At 38.7% G+C, this 27,290-nt stretch overlaps 1 protein-coding gene across 5 annotated transcripts in view; it reads left to right on the forward strand.

The window, feature by feature from the left end:
• Positions 1 to 27,290, forward strand: part of RBMS3 (RNA binding motif single stranded interacting protein 3) — a 725,855-nt gene that overhangs the window by 104,014 nt on the left and 594,551 nt on the right. For all 5 annotated transcript variants that reach the window (XM_054058446.1, XM_054058453.1, XM_054058447.1 and 2 more), the window contains one exon: positions 3,604 to 3,672. In XM_054058446.1, the coding sequence (XP_053914421.1) occupies positions 3,604 to 3,672 (69 nt within the window). The remainder of the gene's footprint in view (positions 1 to 3,603; positions 3,673 to 27,290) is intronic.

Here is a 27,290-nt window from a genome sequence, read left to right on the forward strand (position 1 = left end):
GGATTTGGAGACATCCTGACATTGCATCATCATTCCTCATATAAAGGTTTATGTCAAGGCTTGGGTCTAGCTGTGTCCTTGAAACACATTGCACCTGAGCTTACATCAGATTTTCTTGTTTTCTACCAAATGCTGTCTGGGCAGCAGTGTACAGCCCACCAGCTTTCCTCCCTCTCTTTCTTTTCTCCATAACTTCTATCTCAGATATCAAAACCCTACATATCCAGTTGGCAGTTTTGCCTTCAAAAGTACAGTCTGGTGTGAAAATTGTTTTAGCTTTCTTAAGTTTTCAGTAGAACTTGATTGGTCTTTTAAAGTGCCTGGTGGTCACCTGCAGCTGTGAGAGTTTAACCTCTCTTCACAGGTGGGGGAATAGGGAGGAGGGGCAAGGACATAAGGAACAGCTTGAGAAAGCAGGTAATTAGCACAGTCAGTCCTAATTAGTTTTTAATAGTTAGGGAGGGGGGTTTGCACCTACATGTTGCTGAGAGACAGCTTAAAGGGAGCAGAAGTGAACTGGGAAGGTAAAAGGGCTGCTTACAAAATTAGTGGAGTGGGGGCTTGCTAGAGGCTTTTAGAGAGTTGAGAGCTGCTTGGTTTGTGTGTTTTAACCGATGCTTTCAAGGAGCTCTACAAGACTATAGAGGGAATTTATGTCAAGACCTTGTCCTAGTTGTGCCAGAGGGAGAGTCCTTAAATGTTCTGTGTATGTACTTCTTCTTTCTCGAAGGAAGAGAGATGAGGAAGGTGATTTTAATTGAAGAAAGAGATGTGGTTTAAGAGGCTAAATGCAGTCTGTGTTCTCTGTGGTGAAATACCTAGTGACAATGCAGCAACTTGAGGTCTCCTTTGTGTTGCAAGCTGCATGCAAAAGCTATTCATCCAGCAGAGAGAATGGTCTAGCTTGTGATCTTGGCTGCTAGGTGTGAAGGGTTATATTCCTAGAAGTAGGTGGTTGTTCAGTTTCTACCAGTTCCGGTGAAATAGGAGTAAGAGTGTGTGTGTTTATGTGTTTGGAGTTTGTTCATGCATATATTTTTTAAGTCACCTGACTCAAATACTTTAACTGCTTAGAAAAATAGGGGATGTGGTCTGCCCTTGAAATTTTTTGTTGCCCCTTATAACATGGAGAGAAGCTCAGATGGGAATATTTTCTAGGTCTTTCAGAATCTGCTCCAAATGATCTGATATAGAATCTCCTGTGCGTAAGCAGTGTTAGCCTTTGCTGTATAAACCCATATTTTGATTTCCTTGAAACATGCAAGCGATCCTACTCATTGATCTATGAATGGAGAGGTAAAAAAAAAGCCTGGGAGTATAGTGGAAATAAATGCTGACCTTGGACCTTTCCTACTACTATGTCTACAACTTATTTTTTTTTAAAGTGCCTACCTCTTAATCAAATTGGAAGATGGAGGTCAGCTTCTAAATGCAGCTGAGGCTCTGATTCTTTCTGAAAAGTCAGATGAAAAATGATCTTCTGCCTCTGTCTTTGGAGGTGTTTATCTACTGGCTGCCTGGCATGGAAAGAGTCCTTTAATTTCTCTGCAATATTGCAGGACTATTTCTCTGCAGCATATCTTTCTTTGGGATGTCCTTGAAACCGAGGTGGAAGACCTCAAAAGAGTGGTTGTTGTAGAGGAAATGTGCCTACTAGAAGTAACAGGTGTTTAAGTAGGTAATGAAACCAAAGATTGCTATTTATTTGTTTAGACAGGAGTAATGTGCAGTTTTTATTGAACTATACTAAAGGCAGACATACATTTTATTTATATAAATTAATTATGAAAGGTGTGTGGTACTTGTAGGAAGGAATCTTGCTGGAAAACAACTTCCAGATGCTTCCAGAAAAACTCCAGCTATCCTGTTATACAACTTATTTGTAGATTGATCAATCTTTCCTCCGAAGAAGATGAAGATAGTTTTCATAAGGTTTCATAAAGCCAAAATTAATATTGTATGCAATTTGTCTTTTCTGAAGTTTCTAACAAAAGAAAGTGTTATTCTCTTGTGTGGCATATTTGTTTATTAAAAAAATGACTACCATTGTAGGGATGGACAGTAGAAGCTACGTATGTGATACAGTAATGCTAATAATTAAATTTGTAAAATAACTGCTTTTCAATGGACTAACACAAAAGCATAATTACAGCAGTGGCTGTTTCTCATTAGTGGAATGACATGCCAGCTTTAGAATATGTAATGATGTATAAGCCCTAGTGGTTATAATTGGCGTAGAAATGTACTATATCCTTGGGTGTTAAAAGCCATAAGCTATTTATTTTCATACTTACAAAGAATATAGTACATTGTGGTGTAAATCTCAGATGGATTGCCTTGCTTGCATTTTTTTTTTAGTATAATTTATGTCCATATGGTTCAAATATGAATCTATCCCCTTATTAGTATCCTGCTGGTGACATAATGTACTGATAAATTAGTATCTCATGTCTGGAAAGCCTGTTTGAATTCAGATCTCATGAGTAGGTAACTCAAATCTGCCTGATCTTCCTGATACACAACGCCTTGTTGTCGCAAGGTTTCTGTAGTACCTGAGCTGTGACAAGATAGTAGTGTGATATATTTGCAAGATATTTGGCTATTGACTGTGGTGGGAGGTGTTTTGGGCTTTCTTGGAAGCACAGAATTCAGGTAGTGAGGGATGGATTTGGAGGAACTCTGTGTTATACTAGGCTCTAGCCTAAAGTAGGAGTGAATAGGGTAGAAGTTCATGGTAAAAAATAATTTTGAAACTGGGGATAGAGTATATTGAAACAAATGGTGATGTTTTTCTGGACACCATATCGCATTGATTCTTGTGTAGCAACAAAGGCAATTTGATTATAAGGTCCATATGCGATACATGTGATACGAGTATGAAAGTCCGTGGTATGGTGTTTTGTTTTTTTTTTTTGCTTAGTGCTTCAGAAAACAAACGTATGGAGTTGAGTGAAAGAAACATAGGGGTAAATCATAAAGACTGTGCTTTTTCTTCAAAAAGAAGTTGGTAAATAGCTACTGTCCTTTATTGCTTATTCTGAAAATATTAATTTTATTTTTGGGTAAGGTGAAATGATTCTGAAATATCAATTTTGCTTTATTTTCTACGAGTTGTGGACAGCTTCTGTAGAACTAGTATGAAGTATGGAATGAAACATCCCTATGTGTTCGGAGAAAATACAGATATAACTTCTCAGAACAGGCAAACAAATGCCTTTAATGATGTCTTCCTGGAAAACGTGTGTATTTAGAGCATTTGATTAATCTGAGTGAATTACCTGGCTGAAGGGTAGTGCTTTGCAGCCCTAGTTAAGGTTTTAGGGCTCAGCATTGAAATTTGAAGTTTAGGGGACGTGAAGAAGTTGAAGTGAAAATTGAGGTTCTGAGGTGAAGGCTGAACAAAGCATTGATAGCAAATCTGGGAAACTTTTATCACTGCTTTATTTCTGATTTTTATGCTACTGTATTGTATTTATGGTTTCTTGAGGTTTTTGTTTAGCTTATTTTTTTACTATGGGAGCTCACATGGATGAGATTAGTGAAGCTGTCTGTGTATAGTGAGATGTTAGTGAATATTTGACATGTCTGTGTTTTATTTTGCAGAGAACTACAGTCAACAAGACTTCTGGTGCTCCTTCCTACAGCAGATGGTCCAGTTCACAGCCCCATCAGGTAATATGTCCTTGTCAGAAAGGATATGAAGCTCAGGTTGACATCTGCTTCCTTTTACAATGAATCTATGAGGGGATATGAGAGTGTTATTTACCTGCATTAGCCCAACTAGGTCATGCTGATCTTGGAGGTTGTTGCAGGATATCCAGTGGCAAGCTGTAAGATGCAGGTGCTGTTCATGGAGGGTACAACTCAGACTCCTCTAATGCAGTGGTCTCTCTCTGTGGGTTGTTGGGGATGGTTATTGTGGCTGGATCACCCTATTTTTTGCATCTTGTCACTTAAGCTAGAAATGTGTTTGATGCTCTTTGGCAATGCATGAAGTAATGTTCTCCCATGCTGCTCCTTCCTCTTCCCAGTATTTTTTGCACCACTTGAATTGTGGAGTAGTTATGATGGCCAAGACTTTCAGGAAAATTTGTTATAAACCCAGACTGAAGCTGGAAAGCTATTCAGTGGTAGCCAGGAAGCAATATTATTAAAGGCTTTTTAATAAGAATATGAATCTTATCCAGGGTTTCTGTTACTCCATCAAACCCAAAATACTATCTTGACTATAGATGAGGACATGGCTTGCTTTGTAATCAAAGAACAATATATTTCAAGAATGGCAACTTCCTTTTTAGAAACTCGGGTGTTTGTTCAGTGTTGCTTATATTAACAGCTTGTATATAGCAGCAGTGACTGTTCCTCTCTTCCAGCATGTCTGCATGTTAATGGGAGGCACGTTCCTAAGTCAGGAGGAGATCATCTTAATAAATTGTATGAAATGCACTTTACACATTGTATTTCGTTTTCAAGGGGAGAGGGGAAGAGAAGTACCTAAAGATTTGTTCAGTGTGTCACATCCCTGCCAAATTGCTAACAGGGCTGAAGGACTAACTATCAGGAATGTTGTTTGAAAGTATGTCTAGACCAGCCAGCATCTGCAGGGAAAAAATGATACCGTATGCCTGTGGTAGTTTTCTTCCACTTGCGTTGTACTTCAACCATTTTAATCTCACCTTCCTTTGTCATTTACACTCTAATCTTTTCTTTTTCATCCTTGTTTATTGTAAGCTGTTGTCTTCTGTGTTTTGGGTTTAATAAGCTTATAAACTTGCCTCACAGATATTACAAATTCCAGTACCAACTGTGAGGATGTATAGCCACGCCACAGTTCAGCTTGGGAGATCTGGATACTGCTGTGTGCTCTCATGAGCTGAGTGGCAAAATATTTGTATTGGATCAGAGATTTATATTCAGCCTTGTAATTTGCCAGCAACTATATATAGTTTATTTAAACTTTGTTTTTTTGAGATGGCTTTCCAGGAAAGAAAAAGATTAAAGTTCAAATTCATATTGTCTGCATTTTCTTTAGTCTCATGCAGTGAACCCAGTGAAGGCTTTTCCGCGTACATCTTATAAGAATCCACATGGAAATCTAATAGAACTACATGGCTAAGACCTTTGATGCATCTAAGAAATGTTAGAAGTGAAATTGATTTCCTCCTTCCCTCTCCCAAGTTTTCTTTTTTCATTTCCTCTGTCTGTGTGACGTTTGAAGGTCCATTGGGTGAGAGATTTGAAAGAGTTCTGCAGATGGGGTCAATGAGTCACTGAAAATAACAATTTTTTTGCTGACTTATTTTGCTTTGTGCTACCTAGACATGCTTGTATCTTGTATTGGATGAGCTGAAGCATGTTTATCTGTCTCAAATATGCTATCTGGGGAAGGTTTTTAATACGCTCCTATTTAACTCATTGCTGTCACGGACATGTGGAATTAGTGTGCTCAAGTTTTTTATTTTTTCATGTGAAGCTGTTCAGAGAATGTTAGTTTTTTTTTTTTTCTTTTCCCTGGTTCTTGAGCCTGGGAAAGCGTCTTGTTGCAGGGGAGGCATCTTTAAAACTTGATTAAGAGGTTCCTTCTGACTGCCCTGGGAAAGAGGCGTCACTACCTGCTTCAAGTTAGCTTTTTTCAAGCACTCCACTTTCTCAGTGTCAGAATAAGAAGCCAGTAGTCTAAGAGGCTGATTTTCTTTGAAGCCAAATAATTAATCTATTTAATTAAAGGACTGAGAGGAGGGCAGTGAAGCCAAACCAAATCTAAGCTTCTGACCTGGCGTCCATGGAGCTGTGTCGGACCTTGCTGCCTTCAATAAATTGGCTTGAGGAATGGAATCAAGGAGAAGATACAAACTGACGCTAATGAGCTGAAATTGCCTATGCTGCCATTCCCGGCTAGTGGCATCACTTGATGTGAGAATAAGTCTTCTGCAATTTTGTGAGGAGCTCTGAAGTGAACGTAGTCCTTCTGTGGTACTTTCAAGACTGTGTGTGCTTCTTGAAGTGCATCTGGCTCTTGTGGCTGATGAAAGTGAAGAAAGAAGTGGCACTTTATCAGGCATGATGATGTAGCTGATTTCTAACATGATGCTGCTTTTGCCGAGTGGGATGGCAGCTAGGCCAGAGTGTCTTACAGTGATGGTCTATCCATGTGGGGGACTGGCTGTCTCTCGTATTAGGAATCATAGGTACACAGGCAAGGTGGGACACAAGGCACTCGGCATTGCAGCTCAGCTGTCCCTAGAAGCAGTTTTAACATTAAGAATTCACTCATTACTAGTAATGACTTGAAAACTAAAGTACTAAGAACTATTGGGGTGGTAGAGCCAATGTAGAAATTTGTGAAACTGACTCAGAAGTGTTTTATCCCTAGAAAATCAGTATTTCAGGTGCCAGCTTATGGTTGAGGCATTGAAAGAAACCATAGGTGAATTATCTGGAAAGAAAGAATAATGAGACAACAACCCTCCTAACTTGCTTATTTAGGTCGCTACTGTTCATTAGAGGCAAAAAGTGGCTAGCACTTGAACATCTCACAATTAATTTGCTTTATAAAAGCAGAAAACAGTGACACCTTGACTCTTAATGATTGAGAGAGGGGCTGTCTTTTCTTGGTCATGGGCACATTAGGGAGTTGGTCAAGTCAGACCCCTCACTTTGTCCCCGCTGTCAGCTGGCACTTTTGTGACAGTATTCAGAGTCTCTTGCAGAAGAACTGTATCTTTAGAGATGCTTAGATTTGTATTACTCTTTAGAAATATGTGAATGCATCTTTAGTATTTGGTGCTAAATTAAACTGCAGAATAATTGATGTCTTAAATGTCATTAAAAATAATATAGAACACTTCAGCTTTTTCCCATTCCGCATGCCTGTTGTCATGATTTTAGCTTGAGTTAATAAAGTAAAGATGCAGAAAGTGAAACCGTCTGATGGACAATGAGACAGAAGGACTCTCAGCTGAACTTCTATAATATTCCTCTATCTTGGTCCACTGCTGCCGGCTTTCTGGCGTTGGCAGCACAAGCTTCTTGCTTTCTTGCAGGTAGTCAAAGCTTAGTCCATTGCTGAACTCTGGCATCAGTGCTTTAATTAAGATAAGAATGTATTTTCTTTAATGTCCTGCTCTTTAAACATAAAGATGAGTACTATATTTTAGTACCCAGTAGTTAGTAGTATTCTTGGAGAAATTGGGACAGTGGATATGGATATATATACACTGTAGGATCTAAATTTTTAAATAGGCCAACTCTTCTATCGCATCACGTAATAGTTTATTGTACAGCATCTTCATGACTGAGATGTTGGAAATACCAGTCAAGAAGACAGAAGCTAGGAAAGATGAGATTCCATTTGTATTGTGGCAGCTGTTTCATTGAATTCCAAATCAGAGTTTTCAGTATATGTGTAACTTGGCTCTCTTGCTTGCTCCCTGTTATATGCATGTGTGTGTCCCCCTGATTTCCTCCTCCTTTGTTTTTGCTCTTGCATTCTTCCTGTATAGGTATTTGCGCAGTAATGTGTTGATAAGCAGGTAATAATGCATAGTTGTGAGTTTAGTAGTCTTTTTCATGATTTGTGAGGTTCAAAATTAATCTTGTGATTAATCATTCAGTATGAGACTAGAGTGTTTAGTTTTAAGAAGGCAGTCCAGATATGGCTGCTGGTAGTAGTTTGGATGGTTCAACCAATAGTAGTTGGGATGGTTGCAGGCTGCTTTTATCCAAATTAATGGGGACCTGTAGGTGGAATTCATCACTTGTTCGAACAGGGTGATGGTTAATGGTGAGTTTGCTTTGTAACATCTAGCACGTTGCCTGAACAAAAAAGGTTATAGGAGAACTTATCAATGGCTCAGAAGATCCATTACTGTGAAGTGACTTTTCTTTTAACTTAGTGGAAGATACTCCATTCTAAATACTAAAAAGATTCCTGTATTTGGCTGTTTTATATAATCTTTGGGTTTTTTCTTTCAGTGCCTCAAGTCTGACTTGGAAGAAGTCAGTATTGAGAAAGTCACTGTGTGTCTGACTCAGCTTTTTGCCTTTCCACTAAGCGTTGCAAACTGTGGCAGTAAACTTTAGGTTAAGTGCCTGTCCACTAGAAATTATACAGAGAACACCAACAATTTTCTCAGAAGCCACTGAACAGCTGTGAAATGGCAGCAACATTCCTTCACTGTTGATCTAGGTTTGAGCTGCACCAGTCTGCCTATCAAAATGAGAGTGACTTAGTCCAACTACTGGGGTTAAACATTCTTAAAAAGGTTAAATGAGATCTGGCAACTTTCCAAAAGCAAACCAGACAACTCAAGCAGCAGAAATACTGCTGCCTCCTGGTACTTGGCGTGTAACCAAAGAAGTGTAGCAAAATTTGGTGGAATTAATCAGAGTTCATAGAGGAAATTTGTCAGTTTTGCAATAAATTGAGCATAACCCCCTTCAATACCTGCTTTCCATAATACATCTTTTGAGAACTATACATACCTAATACACCATAAATCATCGTCGTTTTACAACATTTGAGTTTGCTTCTCATTGCACTTTGATCCTAGTTAATTTATTTAAATCATCTTTGGATAAACACATAGAATATAATCAAATATGGAATTAAAAAAAAATCTCAAGTTTTTTTTTTTGACATGTTAAATGGACTCACCTCTTTCAACAAGCCTCTATTAGGGTTGCCTTAGATAATTCATTAAACTTGAGGTTGAGGTAATGCCTTGCAGAAGCAACTTTAGCTAGTGAAATACTTGTTGCAAGGCGTAATGTATAGAAGAGTTATTACACTTCTGAAGAGTTGGAAAAAATCAAATAACTGTAGTCAGAAATCCAAATTTGTTGCTCTTATTACATCCATAGAAATAAACTGAAACTTCTTTTGCTTGTGCTTCATGGCTTAGTATGAGTGACAAAATGGAAGAAAACTTTTTCATTCTATAGAACTGATCCTTCTAGAGTGTTCTGTAAGTTAGAGATGTGTATATGTATCCCTTGCCAAACATGGGTTTTCGGCATTAGTTCCCATTACACAAGAACAAGACTATAGTATTACGTTATGTGAAGTCTGAAAAGCGCATGCTTTGTAGAAGTTATAATGACCTAAGTCTTGATAAACTAATTATGTTAAATTTCTAAAGCCCTTTTTAACTGCTGTATTGTTATCACTCTTTTAAACCCGATGACTCTAATTGGTCTGTTCAATGAATTCTGGCCTTCTCCCCTCACTGCAGCTTCTTATATATGTGCTATATCAATGACCTGGTAATTCAAAGATTAGAACTTTCTCCTGATTATTGTGTTTTTACACTGAAACTTTTTGAGTAATTGTTATGAAAACATAAGAGGACTCTTCTATGATGCAGTACTGAGTTTTCAACAAGTGCAAGAGGGAAGTATCATGGATTTCCTTTCTCGTAGTTGCTCGGAGATATCATTGGTATTTTATTGCACTTTCAATTGGGGTTCAGAAGATTCCATCTATAACCTGGTGAATCTTGAAAACGGCATGCAAGGAAAAGCTTTTGTTCAAAATGGTGTTTCGAAGCAGCTGCTGTAATAGGATTTTTTTTTTCTAGACTAGCTAACATTCTTTACTCTGTTCACTTGTTATGTAACTATTTTTGACAACGAATAACCAAATGAATGTGTTATGCTAAGTATCTGCTCAGTGCTCAAGTTTGTGTAGAGAAGGGTGTATGGTGGGAATGGGGGGGGAAGTAACAGCATCTGTGATGACTTCATATCTTGTATCGTCACTGAAATCTGACCTATGTCTTTTGGAAACCCCAATTTAAAACTGCAGATAGTCAGTTTGAGAACTTCCTAGAATGTTCCTCCCGTAATTCTTAAGTTTATTTCTTTTAGTGAATGAAGCTTATCGATATTCTACCTGTGAATGCTGACTGCTCCTTATAACCTGGCCTATTTTTGACCTAATTTCTTCAAGAAAGGGAAGGGTGCAAGTTTCTTCAACCTTCTGTAGATGTGAAGTTTTTGTGTGAATTGTAAGAGTACAGGAGAGGAGAGAGACTAGTAATGCCACAACAAAGGAAAGCATGAGATCACTCTTCACTAGCAACTCATGGGGGAGAATGATGTTATGGATTTCCTAACAATGGGGCAAAAGTATCAGTTGTTGGTGCCTGTGTTTTTTCAAGAATGAGGCTAAACTTTCTCTCTTGTGCTGATTTTCTCATTAATGGATGACCTCACCCCAGAGCTTAAGGAATAATTCAATTAAAGTCAATCAGCTGCAAGACACGTGTACATTCGCTATCAGGCTTAATTAGTTTTGTTGTTCACACAGCTACACAGTTGAATTCTAACAAAATTCTATATTGGATTGATTGAATTCAGAACTCTTTAGATCTGACTCTTAAGTAAACTCTCTCCTTGCTGCATCTAGCAACGTTATTCCCGACTTTTCTCAAGGTTCACATCTTGTTAGATAAACTTCAGATAATATTGTATGAAGCAGTACATAATTTTACAGTCAGGTCTTTCCATTCTGCTGATTGTAATATCCCTGGTGTGTGTGTGTTGGCTAACAGAAAAGATTGACAAAGGATTTTACATACAAATATCTTTCCTCATGTTCTATTATATGTATCATTTCATATCTTCTGTTGTAGACTTCTTGGTTTTGACTTTGCTATGACATCTTAAAAGAAAAAGAAGCTGCCAGCGTATGATGTTTTAACACTTGTCAGCAATTCATCATGGTTCTTCTTACTTTAAATTCAATTGTTCTTGGAATGAACAATTCATAGAGGTTTTCTTCTTTTTCATTTTGCTTTCTAGTTATTGCAATCAAATTGATTCTAAAGATTATTAGTATTACAAGCAGCAGCCTACATGTGTATTACTGTGTATTCCCCTCTTTTTTCAGTGTTCCAATGTTTTTAAAGATTGGAAGATAGGTGGAAGCAGAAGAATTAAGTTATTTTTAGGAGACTTTTGCCTCTCTGTCCTATTAGTTAAAAGTAACAGATGGGCTCTGCTCTCTGTGCCTCTCATCTTTTATATTCCTGAAGCCTTAAACCTGGAACGGAAATGCAGCAAAGAGACCAGAGCTGGCTCCACCTTCAGCTATGCTGACAAAGGGTTTGATGATTTTCCAGAGCAAATGTTATCTGAGGGGTAGGGCTAAGCTTTGGAGGAGAAACAGCTGGCATCGAGCTGTGTCCAGGGGCAGGTCGGGTCGGGGACATGTCTAGGGAAGACTGTCAGACCAGGGCTTGTGGCATAGAACTGTTTCTTTGTCTTTCTAAACAAGCTCCTGAAAGAAAAAAGTTCTTTAAAAGCTTTCACCTTTCTTGTCTTTCACAAGAAAGAGAACAAAGCTGGCTGATTGATTGTTTTAATAATCTAAATGATGATAATTCTGCTTGATATTTAACCATGCATATCTGAAAGAAACAATTGGTGGATCAACAAAAACAGATCTGCAGGCTACATTTGAGGGAAGAGCTGAAAAAGCTAATTTGGTTATAAAGAATAGGGTATGCTTTGTAATGAGAAACGACAAGGCATTTTTCTGCAACTGTCATGGCAACTTTAAGGCTTCTTTATATAGTCTAATTTAAAATGTATTTACCCTGTAGCAATGAAATTGAAATCTATGTATGAATCATAAAAGCTGGAGCTGGGAAATACCACTTGAACATATGGACCGGTTCTTCAACCGATACAATTCAATTTAACTCTAAGTCAGTGAACAGATACTCTCTGTCTTCAAAGTTAGGCCTGTTTGTCCCAGGTTGTTTTCTGATGTGGACTCCTTCTAGAGTCTCTTTGTCTAATCTTGGAGCTGGCCTTGGCTAAGAAACTTTCATTACTTGGAGATCTCGCTATTTCAGCTTTACTTCAGCAGTTTATGACCTCTGCTTTCCAGTGCATGGCTCTATGTAAGCTTGAATAGTCATTGAACATTAGTAAAAATTTGTTATATCAAGATACTTACTGGTCCTTGTGTTTCTAGGTACAAATTATTTGCAAGATCTTGATTGTATGAGTGCTCTTTTTTTGTTTGTTTGAGCTATGTTGATATTTGAAATCAAGTTACACTTCTAAGAAAATGTCGGTGTATTTTTGCTGTTCTGTATTAATGGTGAATCGGTTACTCACTGGTTAATAGTAAGCATGGATGGAAGTTATCTGAAACATGTGAATGTCATGCTAGGAAGAAAATGAGACTTCTATATCGCAATTAAATTCAGCATGAAGTTCAGGGTGATGGTTCTCCCAGCGTATCTAGAGATACTGTGTCATCCTAATGATCAGTGTTTAGACCTACAGGGAAATTCTTCGATAATTTCTTGTGTTCCTGGCAGAAACTAGTTGGCCTCCTCAGATTCACTGAAACTTGTGTCTTATCCATAGTTTGCTATCCTACTGGAGAGTTCTGTTTCTGAGGTTAATGATGTTTATCTTTATTATGGTGCAGTTCTGCCAGTGCCTGAGAACATCTTGTAGAGTGACCACGACCTTATCTATGAAGAAGGCTATGAGCTGTGGATGGGATTATTTTAATAAGCACCAATGTTTCACACATTTAGGGTGTGGGATTGTTAAAAAAGCATAGGCCCATTAATGACATACAGTCATATCTCAAAGTTTGCTGATGTTGGAGGCCAGGACCCTAATTCAAGTATAAAAGAAATATTTGGCTCTTCTATGAAAAAAGCTAAAATAGGGATAGTGTAGGCAAAGAACTGGAAAATGCAATTCTGTATAAGCTTGGCTTAGATTTCGTCATAAATCCACTGTTTTCAGCTATAGTGGATGTGAAAGATAATGTGGCAGGGGAAGATTTGCACAGGACTACGAACTTGAATTTAAACTGTCAAAAATGAAAGAAAAACAACAAACAAGCTATTGAAAAGGCCAAAGTAGTGAAAACAGAAATTCTATAGGCTTCAATAGTAACATAGAGTTGTGATCAGCAATGTAAGAACTCTCTAATGAAATGAGTAGTTGTGTTGGTTTCTTTTGCTATTAAGCATGAATGGTGCTCAAATGGAGAAAGAACCTGAACTGCAATGAATGAGTGACAATGCCTCAATGGCTGAGGTTGATTTGGGTTCTTCATGCACAGGTTAAAATGCAGATGTTAGCTGGATGGTTGCAAAATTAAGAAGGGAAAACCATTAACAGAATGTTGTGTGCAAGTTGCTATGAAACCCATCCAAAACTTGTGGGGCGAAATGGTAATCTTGCAAAATATGATAGTGTGCCTCAAACTTAAGGCACAGAGACTTTCCTTTCATGGTTTACATTTATAAGCAGGGAAAATAATAAGCAAAACTATGCTGTGTGCTTCCATAATCATGGCTGACTGTAAGGAGTGGGTGAAAAATGTTGTTAGTTTTCCCAGTGACTTTTAGAAGGGTCTCCAAAGGCTAGACAAGACTCTAAGCCACTTGTCACAACTGAGCTCTGTTGTCTCCTGCAGTACAGTACTTGCTTATCCTGCTCAAGAGCAAGCTCTGCTTGTATCCATCTAATAGGAATATATTGAATCTCGCATGGAGCGCGAGCAGGACTTTGATCAATATTGCACGCACTTTATTTGAGGACCTACAGCAGAGGCCCTACACTTAGAAAAACAATTGAAGTAGGTCTTGGGAACACTTCACAGAATACATAAACAGATGATATTATGGTCTCAGTTGAAATCTAGTTGTATTGAACTGAAAATAGACCATACAAGGACTTAGTCCTTGTAGTAGGACCCGTCATGCAGTAGGCCAGCAAGCTCTGTTTGGATTCCTTTGGAAAATAAAACTACAAAAAAGTGTATCTCACTTGAAGAATGTAGTACACCTCCCCATACTAGCCTGTGGGCTTCTGAAGGAAGGGGTTTCTGTGTGTTATCCTTTGTATACTTCAGTCAGTATCTGGTAGTAACAATTGAAAATATGAACTGGCCAGAAGACAACATTTCAGGAGTTGTTCATGAGATCTTGTGCTTATTTAGGGGAAAGCAGGAATCTTAGAGTCAGTTTAATTTGGCAAGATAAGTGTATTATCCCTGACCTTCAATCAGTTGTTCCCTGTTCTCCTGTGCAACAGGTCAATGGTAGTATTAAATTACTACATATTGACAAACTGTGAGTTGTGGAGCATTATCTGAGCTGCATGTCATCTGATGTTTGTTTGCATGACTTTTTGCATGTTGATTTTTATCTATGAACATTGTGCCAAAACACTTGCTTTTGTAAAGTAACTATGGAAAATTAAGTGCAACTGGTATTAAGTTCTGATTTAGGCCAGCATAAACAGCCTGTTCAGAACGAAAGGCTTTTCATGCCCTTTGGCTGCTTGTTTTCAGTGCTAGTAACCAGTCCCAAGTCTTCTGTCACTGTATGGTAGTCTAGCATCTTTTCATTTTGGTCTGTTATTCAAGAAACTAAATTGTGTTCTGAAGTAGATACTTACCTTATCTTAAGCATTGCTCTCTTTAAAGTCCAGAGCCTTCTACGAAGTTCTCCTTAGTCTATTTTTCTTGTGCGATGGTAATTCCCAAATGTAGGATCTGAGAAGTCTTATCGTTACTAAGTAATAGTGGCTATACCAGCCTTTGCAGCACAAGTATTAATATGAAATCCTATCCTAATAACGGCTGTAAAAGTGTTCATATAGCTGTATTAAGAAGTATGAGAAATAATTGTAAAAGGCTATATGTTTTGACTGGTATGGAAAGTGTCCGTGAACAGGAGTGTTCTCATGTCACAGTTAAGTAGTTACTCTTGTGCCAGAACCGTTTCGGAGTTCCTCATGGTTAAACTTAGAGTGATTATTTCTCGTCATCAGTGGGAAAGCTTTATTTAGGGACTTACAAGCTGTACTATTTTTTTAAATTTTGTTGATGTATTTTACCACATTAAAATTTAGAAACATCTGCAGAATGAATTTTGAGTCTTCCAGTCTCTCTCCTATATCGCCCTTAATATGATCTTTGTCAAGGACCACTACATTTGATCCCTGAATTACAATAAAACTAGCACTATTGGTTGGGCTTGCTTGAGAGCCAGACGTAAACTTAAATGACCAAACTTCCAACTCCAGTTTATATGATACTTTGTCACGTATCTGTCCTGAAGGAGTATAGTACCTACTTGGACCTTTACTCTGAATTGCTACAGCTGTTCTGTTGTTACTTAAATATGGGTTATGTGATATATTCCCAAAGTGGAGGCTGTGTTAGGTTATAAAGAATAGTTTTCACATGTAGGGTGGGCTAGGTCTTCCAGTTGCTGCTGCGGTGTGACAATAATCTATCACCATGGCATATTGTATATGTGTCAATATAGCAAGAAGAGAAGTAAGCATCACAATCTCAAGCAACATAAGGCTTTCCACATCAAAGCCACCAATTCCCACATGATAGTTATGAAGGATAAGTGAGATAGAGCCAGCATTCAGAAAATGCTGGAGAACTTTGAGCTCATCTTGCTAAGACCTCTAGATCCACTACTTGGGATACTGCTCAGCTTCACTTTCCCTTTTGCTGCTGGTGCCTGCGGAGATTTGCTAAACAGCCACAAACTCGGGAAGAGGCAGGGAGCACCACAAACTTTCCAGTGAGTGTTTTTTTTCTCACTTCTTTTTGTCCTGCAACTTCTTGTGGTTTCTCACAGTTACAAAATTAACTGTAAGCTGCTTTCTAATGATTTTATAGAAGAGTCGGCGCTCCTGTGTTCTTCAGAGCTGACAGATGCATTTACAGCTGAGCTAGCTCTTGAGGGAGGCTCATTCCAGTGTCTGCCACAAGGAGGCAGAAGCATTAAATCTTAAAATATTTTTCAACCGGGTCCTTGATATGCACCTCAGTTTATTAAACCTATACTTTGGAGTATCTGTAGCTGCTTCTGATGTATACAGATGATTGGGACAGGGAGATGTTGCAGCAGAGGATTCAAAGCATCAAACAATTTGGTGTCAGTGGAGTTTTACTTGGTGTTTTGAGGAGGTATAAAAAATTGTTATGACAATGTAACTGTAACAGTTAAAACAAAGACCTCCAGGCACCAGTCCTGGGACAGTTTCCCACCCACTACATTTCAAAGTTATCACTTGTGGTCACTTTCCCTTTGAAAGGCAACTCTAAAGTCCAGATTAGTGACAGTGACACATTAACATTGCAGTAATTGTATTTTCAAACGTGTCTGGCTTCCTGTTCAGCTAATATGTTGCTTACTCAGCTGCTTGCAGTAATTTAGAAACGCAGCATGGCATATTCTTGTTTCTAGACTACCTTCTTGGTGAGGATGTGGTCTGATTGCACTGTGATAATTCTCCTAGAGGAAAGCTACAGAGAATTCTAAAAAGCGTGAGTGGTTTAATTGAGTCTGATCCCTGCACAGCACTACTGAATGTGAATGAAATCCCACTTGCATCCTGGTGAACAAAGTATTGAGAGCTTGATGGTAGTTTATTGCATGTGCTTTTTTATAATTGCTATTGCATGTGAAAGAAATGGAGAAGGGGAGGCAAAAAAAGAGTGAAAGCCTGTATCTTGTCCTGAATTTGGCCTACTTTACTTAAGCATCAAAGCACATATGGCAGAAAGGTCACCTGGTTATCTGAAACAACTGCGACACGTTACATACCTGGGCATAATGGAACCTGTTTAATGACATGGTAATGTCCGATGTCCTAGATGTTACTGTCTGTGTCAGCCTTCGTCTAACTGGCTGTAAATACAGAACCTCTACTGCTTGTTTTAGACTGCTAAAAACTGTTAATTTAAGCTGGTTCATATTAAAATCCACTTTAAAGAGGAATTTCTTCCTGACTAAAATTGTGTGTGTAAGGTAAACCTCTTCTGCCTTTAAAGGGTTGTTGCAGTCTATTGTATAAAGATGTACTACAGGTTTAAATTACAGATTATGACACTTCAAAGGTGCTTCCTGATACTCTTGCAGCAATCAGGCATACAGTCATGATGTTCCTGTGGCGTAGTGGCTTAAAACTAAAAAGGAAGGGAAAAGGCATTTGATAGCAGATCTGTATTTCTGTAACAGCATATTGTTTCACTGTCATCCTGTATGCAACCACAAATGCACATAGCTAAGAGCAGGCTTGCGCTCCCCCACTTCTGCTGCAATGCGTGAGCAGAGTTATGGAGATGGTGGAATGCAGCGTGCTGTGTTACGTGAGGATTGTAACCTTCCTGTACTACAAGCACTGTCTTTATATTTCAGCAGCATATTGAGGGCATGTCTTTATACAGCCCAAGGCTCGAATTTGGGATCACATTATATAGCATCTACTCTAATTAGCTGTTAAGTACACTGGACATTTTAATGTGTTAATTAATATCTAGTGAGACTGTATGCAAGGTGATAAGTAAAAAAAGCATCAATATATTTACATTCTTTCTTAGGGACTGTATATATCAAGGAGTGGTTAGACCTGCTTTTAAATGGAGATTTTTTTTGATTTTGTTTCAAGCTTTACGGAAGTTTTGGATTGACAGTAATCACAAAGTTCTAGTAAAAATAGCTTCAATACATTCTAGTTTCTGATGTAAATTATTTTCTTCTTTTACCTTTTCAGATTAGATGCAGCTCTTTACTTTTTTTAAATTTTTTTTCTTAGTTTTATTAATTCTTAACTCTTAAAAGGGAGGTAGCCAAAACAGTTTAACATCCAGACTCGCTCCTTTGCTTTTGCACTTTCTCAGTCTTCCATCAGGTGCTCCCAGAAGCACCTGATCTATGCTATGTGTTGTTGTGCCACAGGCCTTACATATTGGTAAACTTCTCTCTTGCGAGAGATCTGTCAAAATCACTATGAGGAGCATAAGGTAAGTGCTTTGTATACAAAAGCTGTTTAATGTCTTGTTACAACCAAGATCTATGTTGTTCTATTAATGCAGGCAATCACTTTGGCAACTTTTTGGCAACTGGCCTCTTTTTTTCTGATTTGGCAAGGTCATTCTTGTGCATCTCAATGCTGTGCAAACTGTCTTGCACGTTTGGCGGATGTCACACAGGATCAGCCTTACATTTGCTGCTTTTGGTATTGCAGTATTCTGTCAACTGCCTCATTTAAGAATGGCCTGCCACGCATTTTCTGTCTCGTATTGAATAGCTATAACAATTTTACCTGCTATTCGGTTTTGCCGTTTGACTGACTTCTGTGTTATGGAAATGATATGTGATATGCCTGACTTCCTATTTCCAGGTAAATCACACAAAGATAAGGGAGCCCAGTTTACTGTAATGATACTTCACATTTTCAGATATCGTATCTGAGCAAATGGTCCATTGCCTTGATTACAGTGGTCACTGAGGTAATGTCTGACAGGTTTTTTTTCAGTTCCCAAAGTGTCTAGATAATTGTCTCCGATAATGATGTTATTGTGTGCTTTTTGTAGTGAAACAGGTGATTCTTACTATGCTTGAAAATCTGTGTGTTTCAGCATGGCTGTAGCCTGTTGCTTAGTTTGGATATCCTGACGTGGATTGCAGTTCTGCATCGGGTCTTGAACAGTGGTGGCCCTTCTGGGGAATGCACTGAATCTTTTGAGCCTCCTGAGAAATGTTTCTATTTTACAGTGACTTCCACATGCTTCTGAGAAACTTTTAAAGAAGTATCTTTTAGTAGATAGCCAAAGTGTTTTGTCTTGCTTTGTGTAACACTTAAGTAATTTTCAAATCACCTTGATAGCTAAAATATTTTTGAGTGTCCAGTTTTTTCTGCAGTGTCTGACTATGCAGTGGAATTGATACAAATTTTGCCTTGTATATTTTTTTACTTTTTAATTTTCTTGTTGCCTTGAAGTAGTCTGAAACTGGTTTAACATTTCATGTTCTTATTCAGATGCTATGTTTTCCTGTTACAAGACTGTCTTAAAGACGTCAGCAGTGTATCCCTTATTATCACATTTTCTTTCTTTGTAGTTGTGCTAACAGTGATTTTTCAAGTCCTGGCCCTTCTATCTGTCACATTAAACAGGTGAGACTGACAGGTTGTGAAGGAGACCCTCCCATTGAGACACAAGGTTTAAAATGGACCACCTTTGTTTACTCATCCTCCCCTGAGAGAGGACATCTAGGTGTGGCTGAATCCATTTCTTGTCCCAGACTTGGTTGATGGTTTATGACTGAAGGATTCTCTCTGTGTGCTTATATGTGTTATTGCCACAAGTCAGAATCTGGTCACCTGTGTGAGTCTCCTTAGAGACTGGTACACCCACAGTTAATACTTGTGGCTCACAGCCCAAACAGGGCAGCAACTTGCAGCAGTGCTGGTCAGAGAGAGAATTTCACAATGCTGAAGGCAGTAAGTAATTTAATTCAAGTGACAGATTAAAACAAATTCAGGATTGCCGCTGATAAATTCACTTGCTGCATTAGTGCTTAAACACTTTAACAAGTTAAGTTAGTGCACATATATATAAAACAAGTAACAAGAAAGATTCGAGTGAGTAGTTCTTTGCTCATGAAAAACACCTGACAGTCATCTGATACAAGTCTTACCAAAAAGACATTTCTTTGTGGAGGAAGAGATGTCCAGGCCCGTTGACCCATCAGTCGGATAAGGTGTTCTTGGTGCTTCTTGGCAAGGTGAGGCTAAGTCAATTACTATGTGTTACTGGGCTCTTGGCAAGGACACTTGCATATGCAGAAGTGAGGACTCCATGGTTTGCCATGCCTGTAAGGTGGGGAGGTCAGTGTGTGCTTTTGGGGGTGTTTCTGCTTTTAACTGAAGAAACACCAGGCTGTGAGGCCTCCAGCTCATCCCAGGTCACTTAGCTGATATGAGTGTTAGACCACTATCTAACCTATCCGTTTGTTTTACCAGGCACAGTTGACCTCTTGCCAACCACTCCCTTTTGCAAAAACATGTTCTTGTTTGCAAACTCAAAATGAGTTTAGTGTTTGCCATTCACAGGGCCTAGCGAGTCTGTTTTATCACACTATCGGTGATACTTCTTACATACAACTTCCCACTACTGAAAATCATTACAGTGGTATTGTCTGTAGTTAATCATTTGCCAGACATTTTTTTTTTTTAATTTGGGTCATGATTTGTTCCCTCAGCAGAAGTGGCCCTGGCATGAAAGCTATGGACACTGACAGCTCCAGAAGAGTGTGCTGAAAGGTCCTTTATTCCTTACTGAAAAATTTCAGGACTGGGATGATTTTTTAGCACAGCTTCAGTGAGACCTAACTTTTTACAGCCTATAAAGCTAAATAACCTTTGAATTCACCTAATCACTTTAGGGAAAGATGTGTGTTGTACTGCTCATGCCTCTTCAGGTCACAGTGTAATCTTTGGGTGGATAACAAGCATACAATCTTGTACGTCGTTCTGGTCCCAGTCAGAGAATCATATCGTTGACGGTTTTTTAAATCTTGTGTTTTACTTTCCTGGCTGTTTCTAGCAAAGAGCTGAAGATGTAATTCTGATCTCCCTTGCTGTCTCTGGAGCCATTTATTTGTGTTATCTACTTTGTGCCCGCTACAGAGAAACATGTCCTTGGTGTTGATACTAGTCTGTGATTTAAAACTGCTCTCATTCTTTTTAGTTTTGTCATATGCATAAAATATTTCATCTTTTGGGACTGCCTTTCTCCCTGCTGTGTGCTTTCCCTTAGTTTGCAAGGATAGGTATAATTCTCATACCTATTCTCGTAGTTATTAGCTTTGATTCCATATGCAAAATCTTTCCTATGGACTTTGTTATGATTTTTCTCTACTGTACTGATTTGTTGCATTTCTTAACTTTTAACTTTTTTACCTTGTATCTTGTGCGAACTCCATATTTTTCCTTTTTATACTTTCCCCGTTCTACTTAGTGAATTATTCGTATGCCTGCTTCCCCAGCTTCCTGGAGTTCAGTGTGAACTTGTTTGCTGCTATTTCCAATGTCTGTAATTCTTAGTAAAGTTGCTGTAGTCCCTTCCGAGTTCTGTTTTTGCAACTATGTATCTCTTGTCCTTATTGTCAGTCAATAATTAATTTTTTTCTGAAAGTGTTCTAACTATGCCACAGCTATGCAGGAGTTCTGAAAGCCAGAAGATGCTCCCTGTAGCCGCTGTATATTCAAACACCCTCTTACATGTATTACAGGTAGTGCTGCCCTCTCTTCAGGTCCTCTAAGACTGTAGCATAAGTCATTCAGCTGCACTGCCTTTTCTTTGACTCTGGGTGCAGCTCTGTTTTCTAGTAACCTTCTGTATTTAGACACCTGGGAGGTTCTCTCTTCAAGTCTCCTCCTATCACTCCCATAAATGAAGCTCAATGTGCTTGCTTTTTAATTAGGTAATCTTCATATGGCTACAGTATTTCTGGCAGATTTCTAACCTAGTGTTATGTATGGCGATTAACTCTTAAAGTCACATGGACGCTCTTACTGTCTGTAATGCCTGGGAAAAGAATGCAATTCCAGGTAGTCATTTAAATCTTGCACTAAACAAGGTTGGTAGCATTGCCTCTAGAAATACTTCAGGAAAATCCTCTTTTAAGGTTGTGGGCCTTGGAAGGGTTATTCTTCTCATTCCATGATTTGGAGGTCACGTGCCCCATCATGACTGGAGCAGCTGAGGGAACTGGAGATTGAGTCTGGAGGAGAGCTTGGCACTCTCTGCAACTACCTGAAAAGGAGGTTGTAGCAAGGTGAGTGTCAGTCTCTTTTTTTTCCAAGCAGCACTAGGACTGGAGGAAGCTGCCTGAAGTTGTGCCAGGGGAGGTTTAGATAATAGGACACTAGGAAAAATTCCTTCACTAAAAGGGTTGACAAGCCCTAGAACAGGTTACCCAGGGATAGTGGTTGAGTCACTATCCTTTAAGGTATTTGAAAGACCTGTAGATGTGGTGCTTGAGGATGTGGATTAGTAGTGGAGTTGGCAGTGTTAAGTTAACAGTTAGACCCAATGATCTTAAAGGTATTTTTCAACTTAAATGATTCTGTGACTTGAAGCAAGAGTTGAGACCACTGTGATGCCAGTTTTGGTGCTTGACCAAGGAGGAAGAGAAATCATGTGTTAAAGTTCTGTGGAAATTCCTGATCCTGCGCCCTTCATGAGAGGAGGTTGGTTCCCTAATGAAGGTGCTATAATGGTTTTGGGTTTTTTTCCTAGACTTTTGCCTTATGGTGACTAAAACAAGACTAAGTATAGAACGGAGGCAGAGAGATTAGGAATTTTCTTGTAGACCGTGTGCAGGTTCTTCTCCTGTCAGGCCTTCACTTCTTCCTTTAGACATGCTGAAATGAAGCCTCAAATTCTGATGCTCACCAACCCCCTCGGTCTAAGCCACAGGATACAATGAGGCCTTCTGTGAAAAAGGAACATCAGTCATCTCTTTCTGGAAGCTTTTTGTGACCTCTGTATCCAAGTAGAATCACAGAAAAAATTGCAGTCTTCCTCCTCAACAGTTTGTTACTGGAGGCTCCTGGTAATCAAAAACGCTTGCAAGAAGAAGCTTGAATGGGCTGAGGTCTTAACAGTCTGATTTCCTTCCCTCCCCACATTACACTAGCAGTAGGCATGAAAGCTCCTTGCTACCCTCACTAAGAAATACCCATTGATAGTTCTTCAGCAGGCACAAGGTTTTTGTTTACAAAAGCTTGTGTTTCTTTCTCATGTCTCAGGTCCCCATTAGGCACCTACTACTGCTGACCAGACAGAAGGGTCTGCGGACTCTTCCTCTCTGCCTGTTTTATCTTTGACCACTGTGTGTAAACTTTGTTCATGGTATGAGCTGAGCCTGATGTGCAAAATCCTCTCTGACCCAAACGAGACTGCATCTTCAGCAGAGGAAACAACTGAGCTGGTATCTGTGTTCAGTTGCACTTTTGTCTGCCTCGACTTATTTAAGGTACTGTTGCCATGCTGCGTTACTGCTGTTTGGTGGAATCTGGCTGCAGCAGCTCATCTGTGAGAAACAGTCAAGAAATGCGAGATTCTTTGAGGTGGTACTACTTTTCCTTTGATCTTGGGCCTTCATGGTCTAATGTTAGTTTGAACAGTGGGGTGGAGGAATCAGCCATAAAGTGCTTTTTCTAGGGAACTGTGAGCATACAGATACCTTCTGAGAAATTCAATACTCTTCTGCTCATACAATGACATCTCTCAGATTGTGACCTTAAGTAGTCTTGCTTCCATAATACACTTACCCATTTTTCTTTTGAGGAGGTAGAAAAGGTCTTCCAGTTCCACTACGATAATGGTATTGCTAGCAGATACCACTGACATTTGTATTTTGGGCTTCCTTGTGTGAGGATGTATGATGTTTGTATACAAATACTGTTATAGAGTCCTTCACCTTTCCTAAGAAGTTCTAGTCTAAAATAAAAGATGTTGGTTTGAGAAGAAATATCTTCAGCATAGGTACTGACAAAGTGCTTGAAAGAGCATCTAGGTAGAGCTTGTTCTAGTTGCAAGTGAAGGTGAAACAGCTCTTTGGCCTATTGCTTTCCAGGCAAGGACTGTGTTTCACTTGGATTTGGGGAAATGAGATTTTTTTGGGGAGCTGATATTTGTGTGTACTTCTGCCATTACATGCTCTTTGGAAACGTGATTCTCCTGCATATGTGAGAAGACGTAAGTGTTGAGTAATGTACTTGCATAGGGTTGCTAGGTATTACTGGTCCTTCTCTCTAACGTTAAAATGTGCAGGTGGTTTTGACAAGGCTTCTCTTATGACTACGAGTTCAGCTGCTATTACTGTTCCTTTAACCATCCCTTTAATGATTTAAAAGATTTGAAGTGCTTTTTTTTTTCCTTTTCTGATTAAAATATAGTCTACTGATAGAGCAGATTGCTGTATATGCAGATATGCTTAACAAAAGTCTCTTGTGACATCAGATGTTTTTTGTTGAATGTTTGCAGCTTTTTTTTTTAACTTCAATTTCTAAATTTGAACATGTCTGTAGGAGCTGCCTTGGCTTTCCCTCACATTTTGTGTTTAACACATGTTAGAGGGCAAGAAAATAAATGTTCTTTTTTCATCTCTTGCCGTATGTGTTTTGGGGTCCCTTTTCAGATACCTTCTGAAAATACAGTTTCCTGAAAACTGTAGTTTCCTCTTAAAAATCTGGTTTATCTTCATTCATGTGATTCCAGTGATTGTAAATATAGATCTTGGTTTTATTGCTTTTTTTGGTCCTCTTTATATATGAGGTAATAAGCTCCATGCACGAAAGAGTGGCTATGTCTGTCTCCTGGCTTATTTCTGATGCAGAACTTGTTTTGGGTTTTTTAATATATGATATGTCAGCACAGCACCCCAACAGTATGTGAATGGGCTCTATTGACCTTTGTGTTGCTGAGCTACGAAGGTCCGATCTTGCAAGTATTTAGATATGTACTTAACCTTAGGGTCCTGAACAAACTTACAGGATTGACTGACAATTACTGGCAAATATTAAAGTCGGGGCTCTTCTCTGCATATGTTCATGTTGAACACAACCTTTCCTGCCCCCTACCCCTCTACTGAGTTGATGAGTATTTCAAGGCTAAAAGCTAGTGACTTGGGTTTTGAGATCTTTTCAAAGCCTAGCAAGCTAGGATATGTGCAGAGATACAGAATGCTCATTAGTTAAATAGACTAGCTTTTTAAACTAGACCAATTTAACTTGAGAATCGAAGTCATGGCTCTTCTGTATTATCTTATGTAATTAAATGAGCTTGTATGTATGTAATGAGTTTATATGTATGTAATTAAAAATTTGCTATTTGTCATATAGTAACCTTGAAGTTAGTGGGGTTACATTGATAACCCCACTAGTTGATTCTGTAGTAACAAGAAGTGTTGTAGTACCCTACACTGTTCTTTAGATGTAATAGTAAGCTGCATTAGTCATAAATGCTGATACTTAGAAATTAGTATTTATTCACAAATGTCTCAATTGTTCTTAAGTATTTTTTTTTCGGTATTATTGGCTTCAAGACATATTAAAAAACTGATGACTATCTGTTGGTTTAAAGGCTATGAAAATTCATTGAGGGTAAATGCAAGCTCCTGCGCCCTGGAAAGAAAAAAGTCTTTGCAATGACCCCAGCTAGGATTGCCTGGCTGGGAAGAAGGTCTTAGTGGATGTGACAACAGTCAAGCAGCAATGCAGGTTGCCCAGGGAGGTTGTGCAGTCAGTGTCCACCCATGCATCCATGGATATTTTCAAGACTGGATAAAGCCCTCTGCAACCTGGTCTGAGGTCGCAGCTGGCCCTTCTTTGAGTAGGGGTTGGACTAAAAACCACCTGTGGTCATTCTGACCTGAGTTTTCCTATGATTCCTATGACCTTCTTGCAATGAAATTGAGGTCCACATGAAATATTTACTTTCCTGTAGAATATTTTTTAAAATGCTGTTGTTTATTTAGGAGCCTGCTGTATTTTGATTTAAGATTTATAAGAGTTATCTAATCTCTCCAAAGCAGATACAGATATAAATTTCAAATCCAGTAGGCCTGAAGTGTAGTATATTGATAAGTACAATAAACAGAAAAGTGAATTTAATAACCCGATATTAATCTGGGCAGTAACACAGTAAGATGAACAATATAATTCATTCAGGTTCTTCCACAATAGTCGTCACCACACTACAAACTGCACTTAAAGTGTGCACATGAGCTCAGAAGGAACCTCCAAGGTTACCTACTTTCTTACCAGCTTAGAAGTTGACAGCTGCTTTTGGGACCTCCCCACTACATCTGCCATTTATCATGTTTTGCAAAATAGTCCCTGTTAGGGTTACGTTGCTGATGAGGTGTCTTAACTTTTAACCAAAAGCATACGTTGTCTTTGTTAATGTATTTACCTTGTCATAGATTTAGGAATTCATGTTTTAGGTAAATCCTCTTGCACATTTCACTTACATTTGTGAAAATTAAAGATATCCCCATTAATTTGATGTGAAATAAGTCAGAAACTTGCCATTTTTAGTAGAAAGCTCCTAATGTGCCATGTCAGGTGATGAATGTAAAATTCAAGTTTACTGATAATACAAAAGCTTTAACCCTCTTACAGCTTCCCTTGGGAGTGTTAATTTGCTATCTTATCTGTAGACCTGCTGCTAATTGTATCAACCTTGCAGTGGTCCTGTCTCTTAGCCTAACTACAGTTCTCGTGGCTGAATCCAAGATTACTCTCAACAGTGAGCATGTTTTCAGGACATTGGTCATTATCCAGCTTACGCTAATTGTGTTTTAAGGCCATGGCAGCAGTGAAGATGATATTCACCAGAAGGGCATAATTCAGTTGCTCGTAGCTGCTTTTAGTCTTTACAAGTGATCATACTAGTGGCATACATATGGCAACTTATATAGGAAATTTCCTATGCACCTTAATCTTGATCTGAATATATTTACAAGGAGATTCTACTCCAGCATTTCTTCCTGTCTCTTTTGGGTTAGAAATTCTACATCTCCCATTTGAAGACTCTTGCTTCTTACCACTAAACAACGTTGACCTTTTTGATTGCCCATGCACTGTAAAATATAGGAGGGACAACTTACTACAGCATTAGCCTGACTTTTCTAGCATTAAAATATCTTAATGTTGGAAGAATTGCTTATGTCTTGTAGCCACTTTGATACATTTGTGAAAAAATTGACAGGCTGTAGCAGTAATTCATAAATTCAGAGGCTCGGATTTTTTGTTTTGGTTTGCTCACTGCATAAATCAAATGGAGTGTTTAAGGAAGTATAACAAATAATGATGCTCCTACTGTTATAAATTTTCTGCTGCCGAATAAAAGGAGAGAAGTTCGATATGAAACCTATGGAAATACAAAATGATAAAAGCAGGTATTTGGCTCTAGAAATTGTTTTCAGTTATTCCCCGCACTGGGGATTTATTCCTGGGTTATATTTCACTCTTAAGTGTGAGGCTGCTGTTTTTCTTGAAACTGAGATCTGCCCACTGTCATCTGAGGGCTGATTTTGTCCCTCTTGTATTTTAGTAAGCATACGATGGTCTTGTAGCTGAATTTTACATAGCCTCCTGTGATGAGCATTACAGGCTCCTGTGAGAAGAGATATCATGAATGAGACTTGAGCAGCTGAAGTTTGGCAAGCCCCAGTGGATCCTGTTAGAGATCAGAGGAGTAACCCACAAGCAAGGACATAAAGTAAACAGTGATGCATCTGTCAGCAGACAGCTGATGAAATCCATGCTCTCAGTATGGTTGAGGATGAAAGGAAATATTCTCATTGCTATTTCACCTAACTTGCACCTCACAGATTCTAGTAAAAGGATGGCCACACTGTTAAATATAGGCTGCTTCATTAATGAGGTATCGTGCTACGAGCAGATACATGGTATGGATA

Source organism: Cuculus canorus, chromosome 2 (assembly GCF_017976375.1).
Source record: "Cuculus canorus isolate bCucCan1 chromosome 2, bCucCan1.pri, whole genome shotgun sequence".
NCBI lineage: Eukaryota > Metazoa > Chordata > Aves > Cuculiformes > Cuculidae > Cuculus > Cuculus canorus.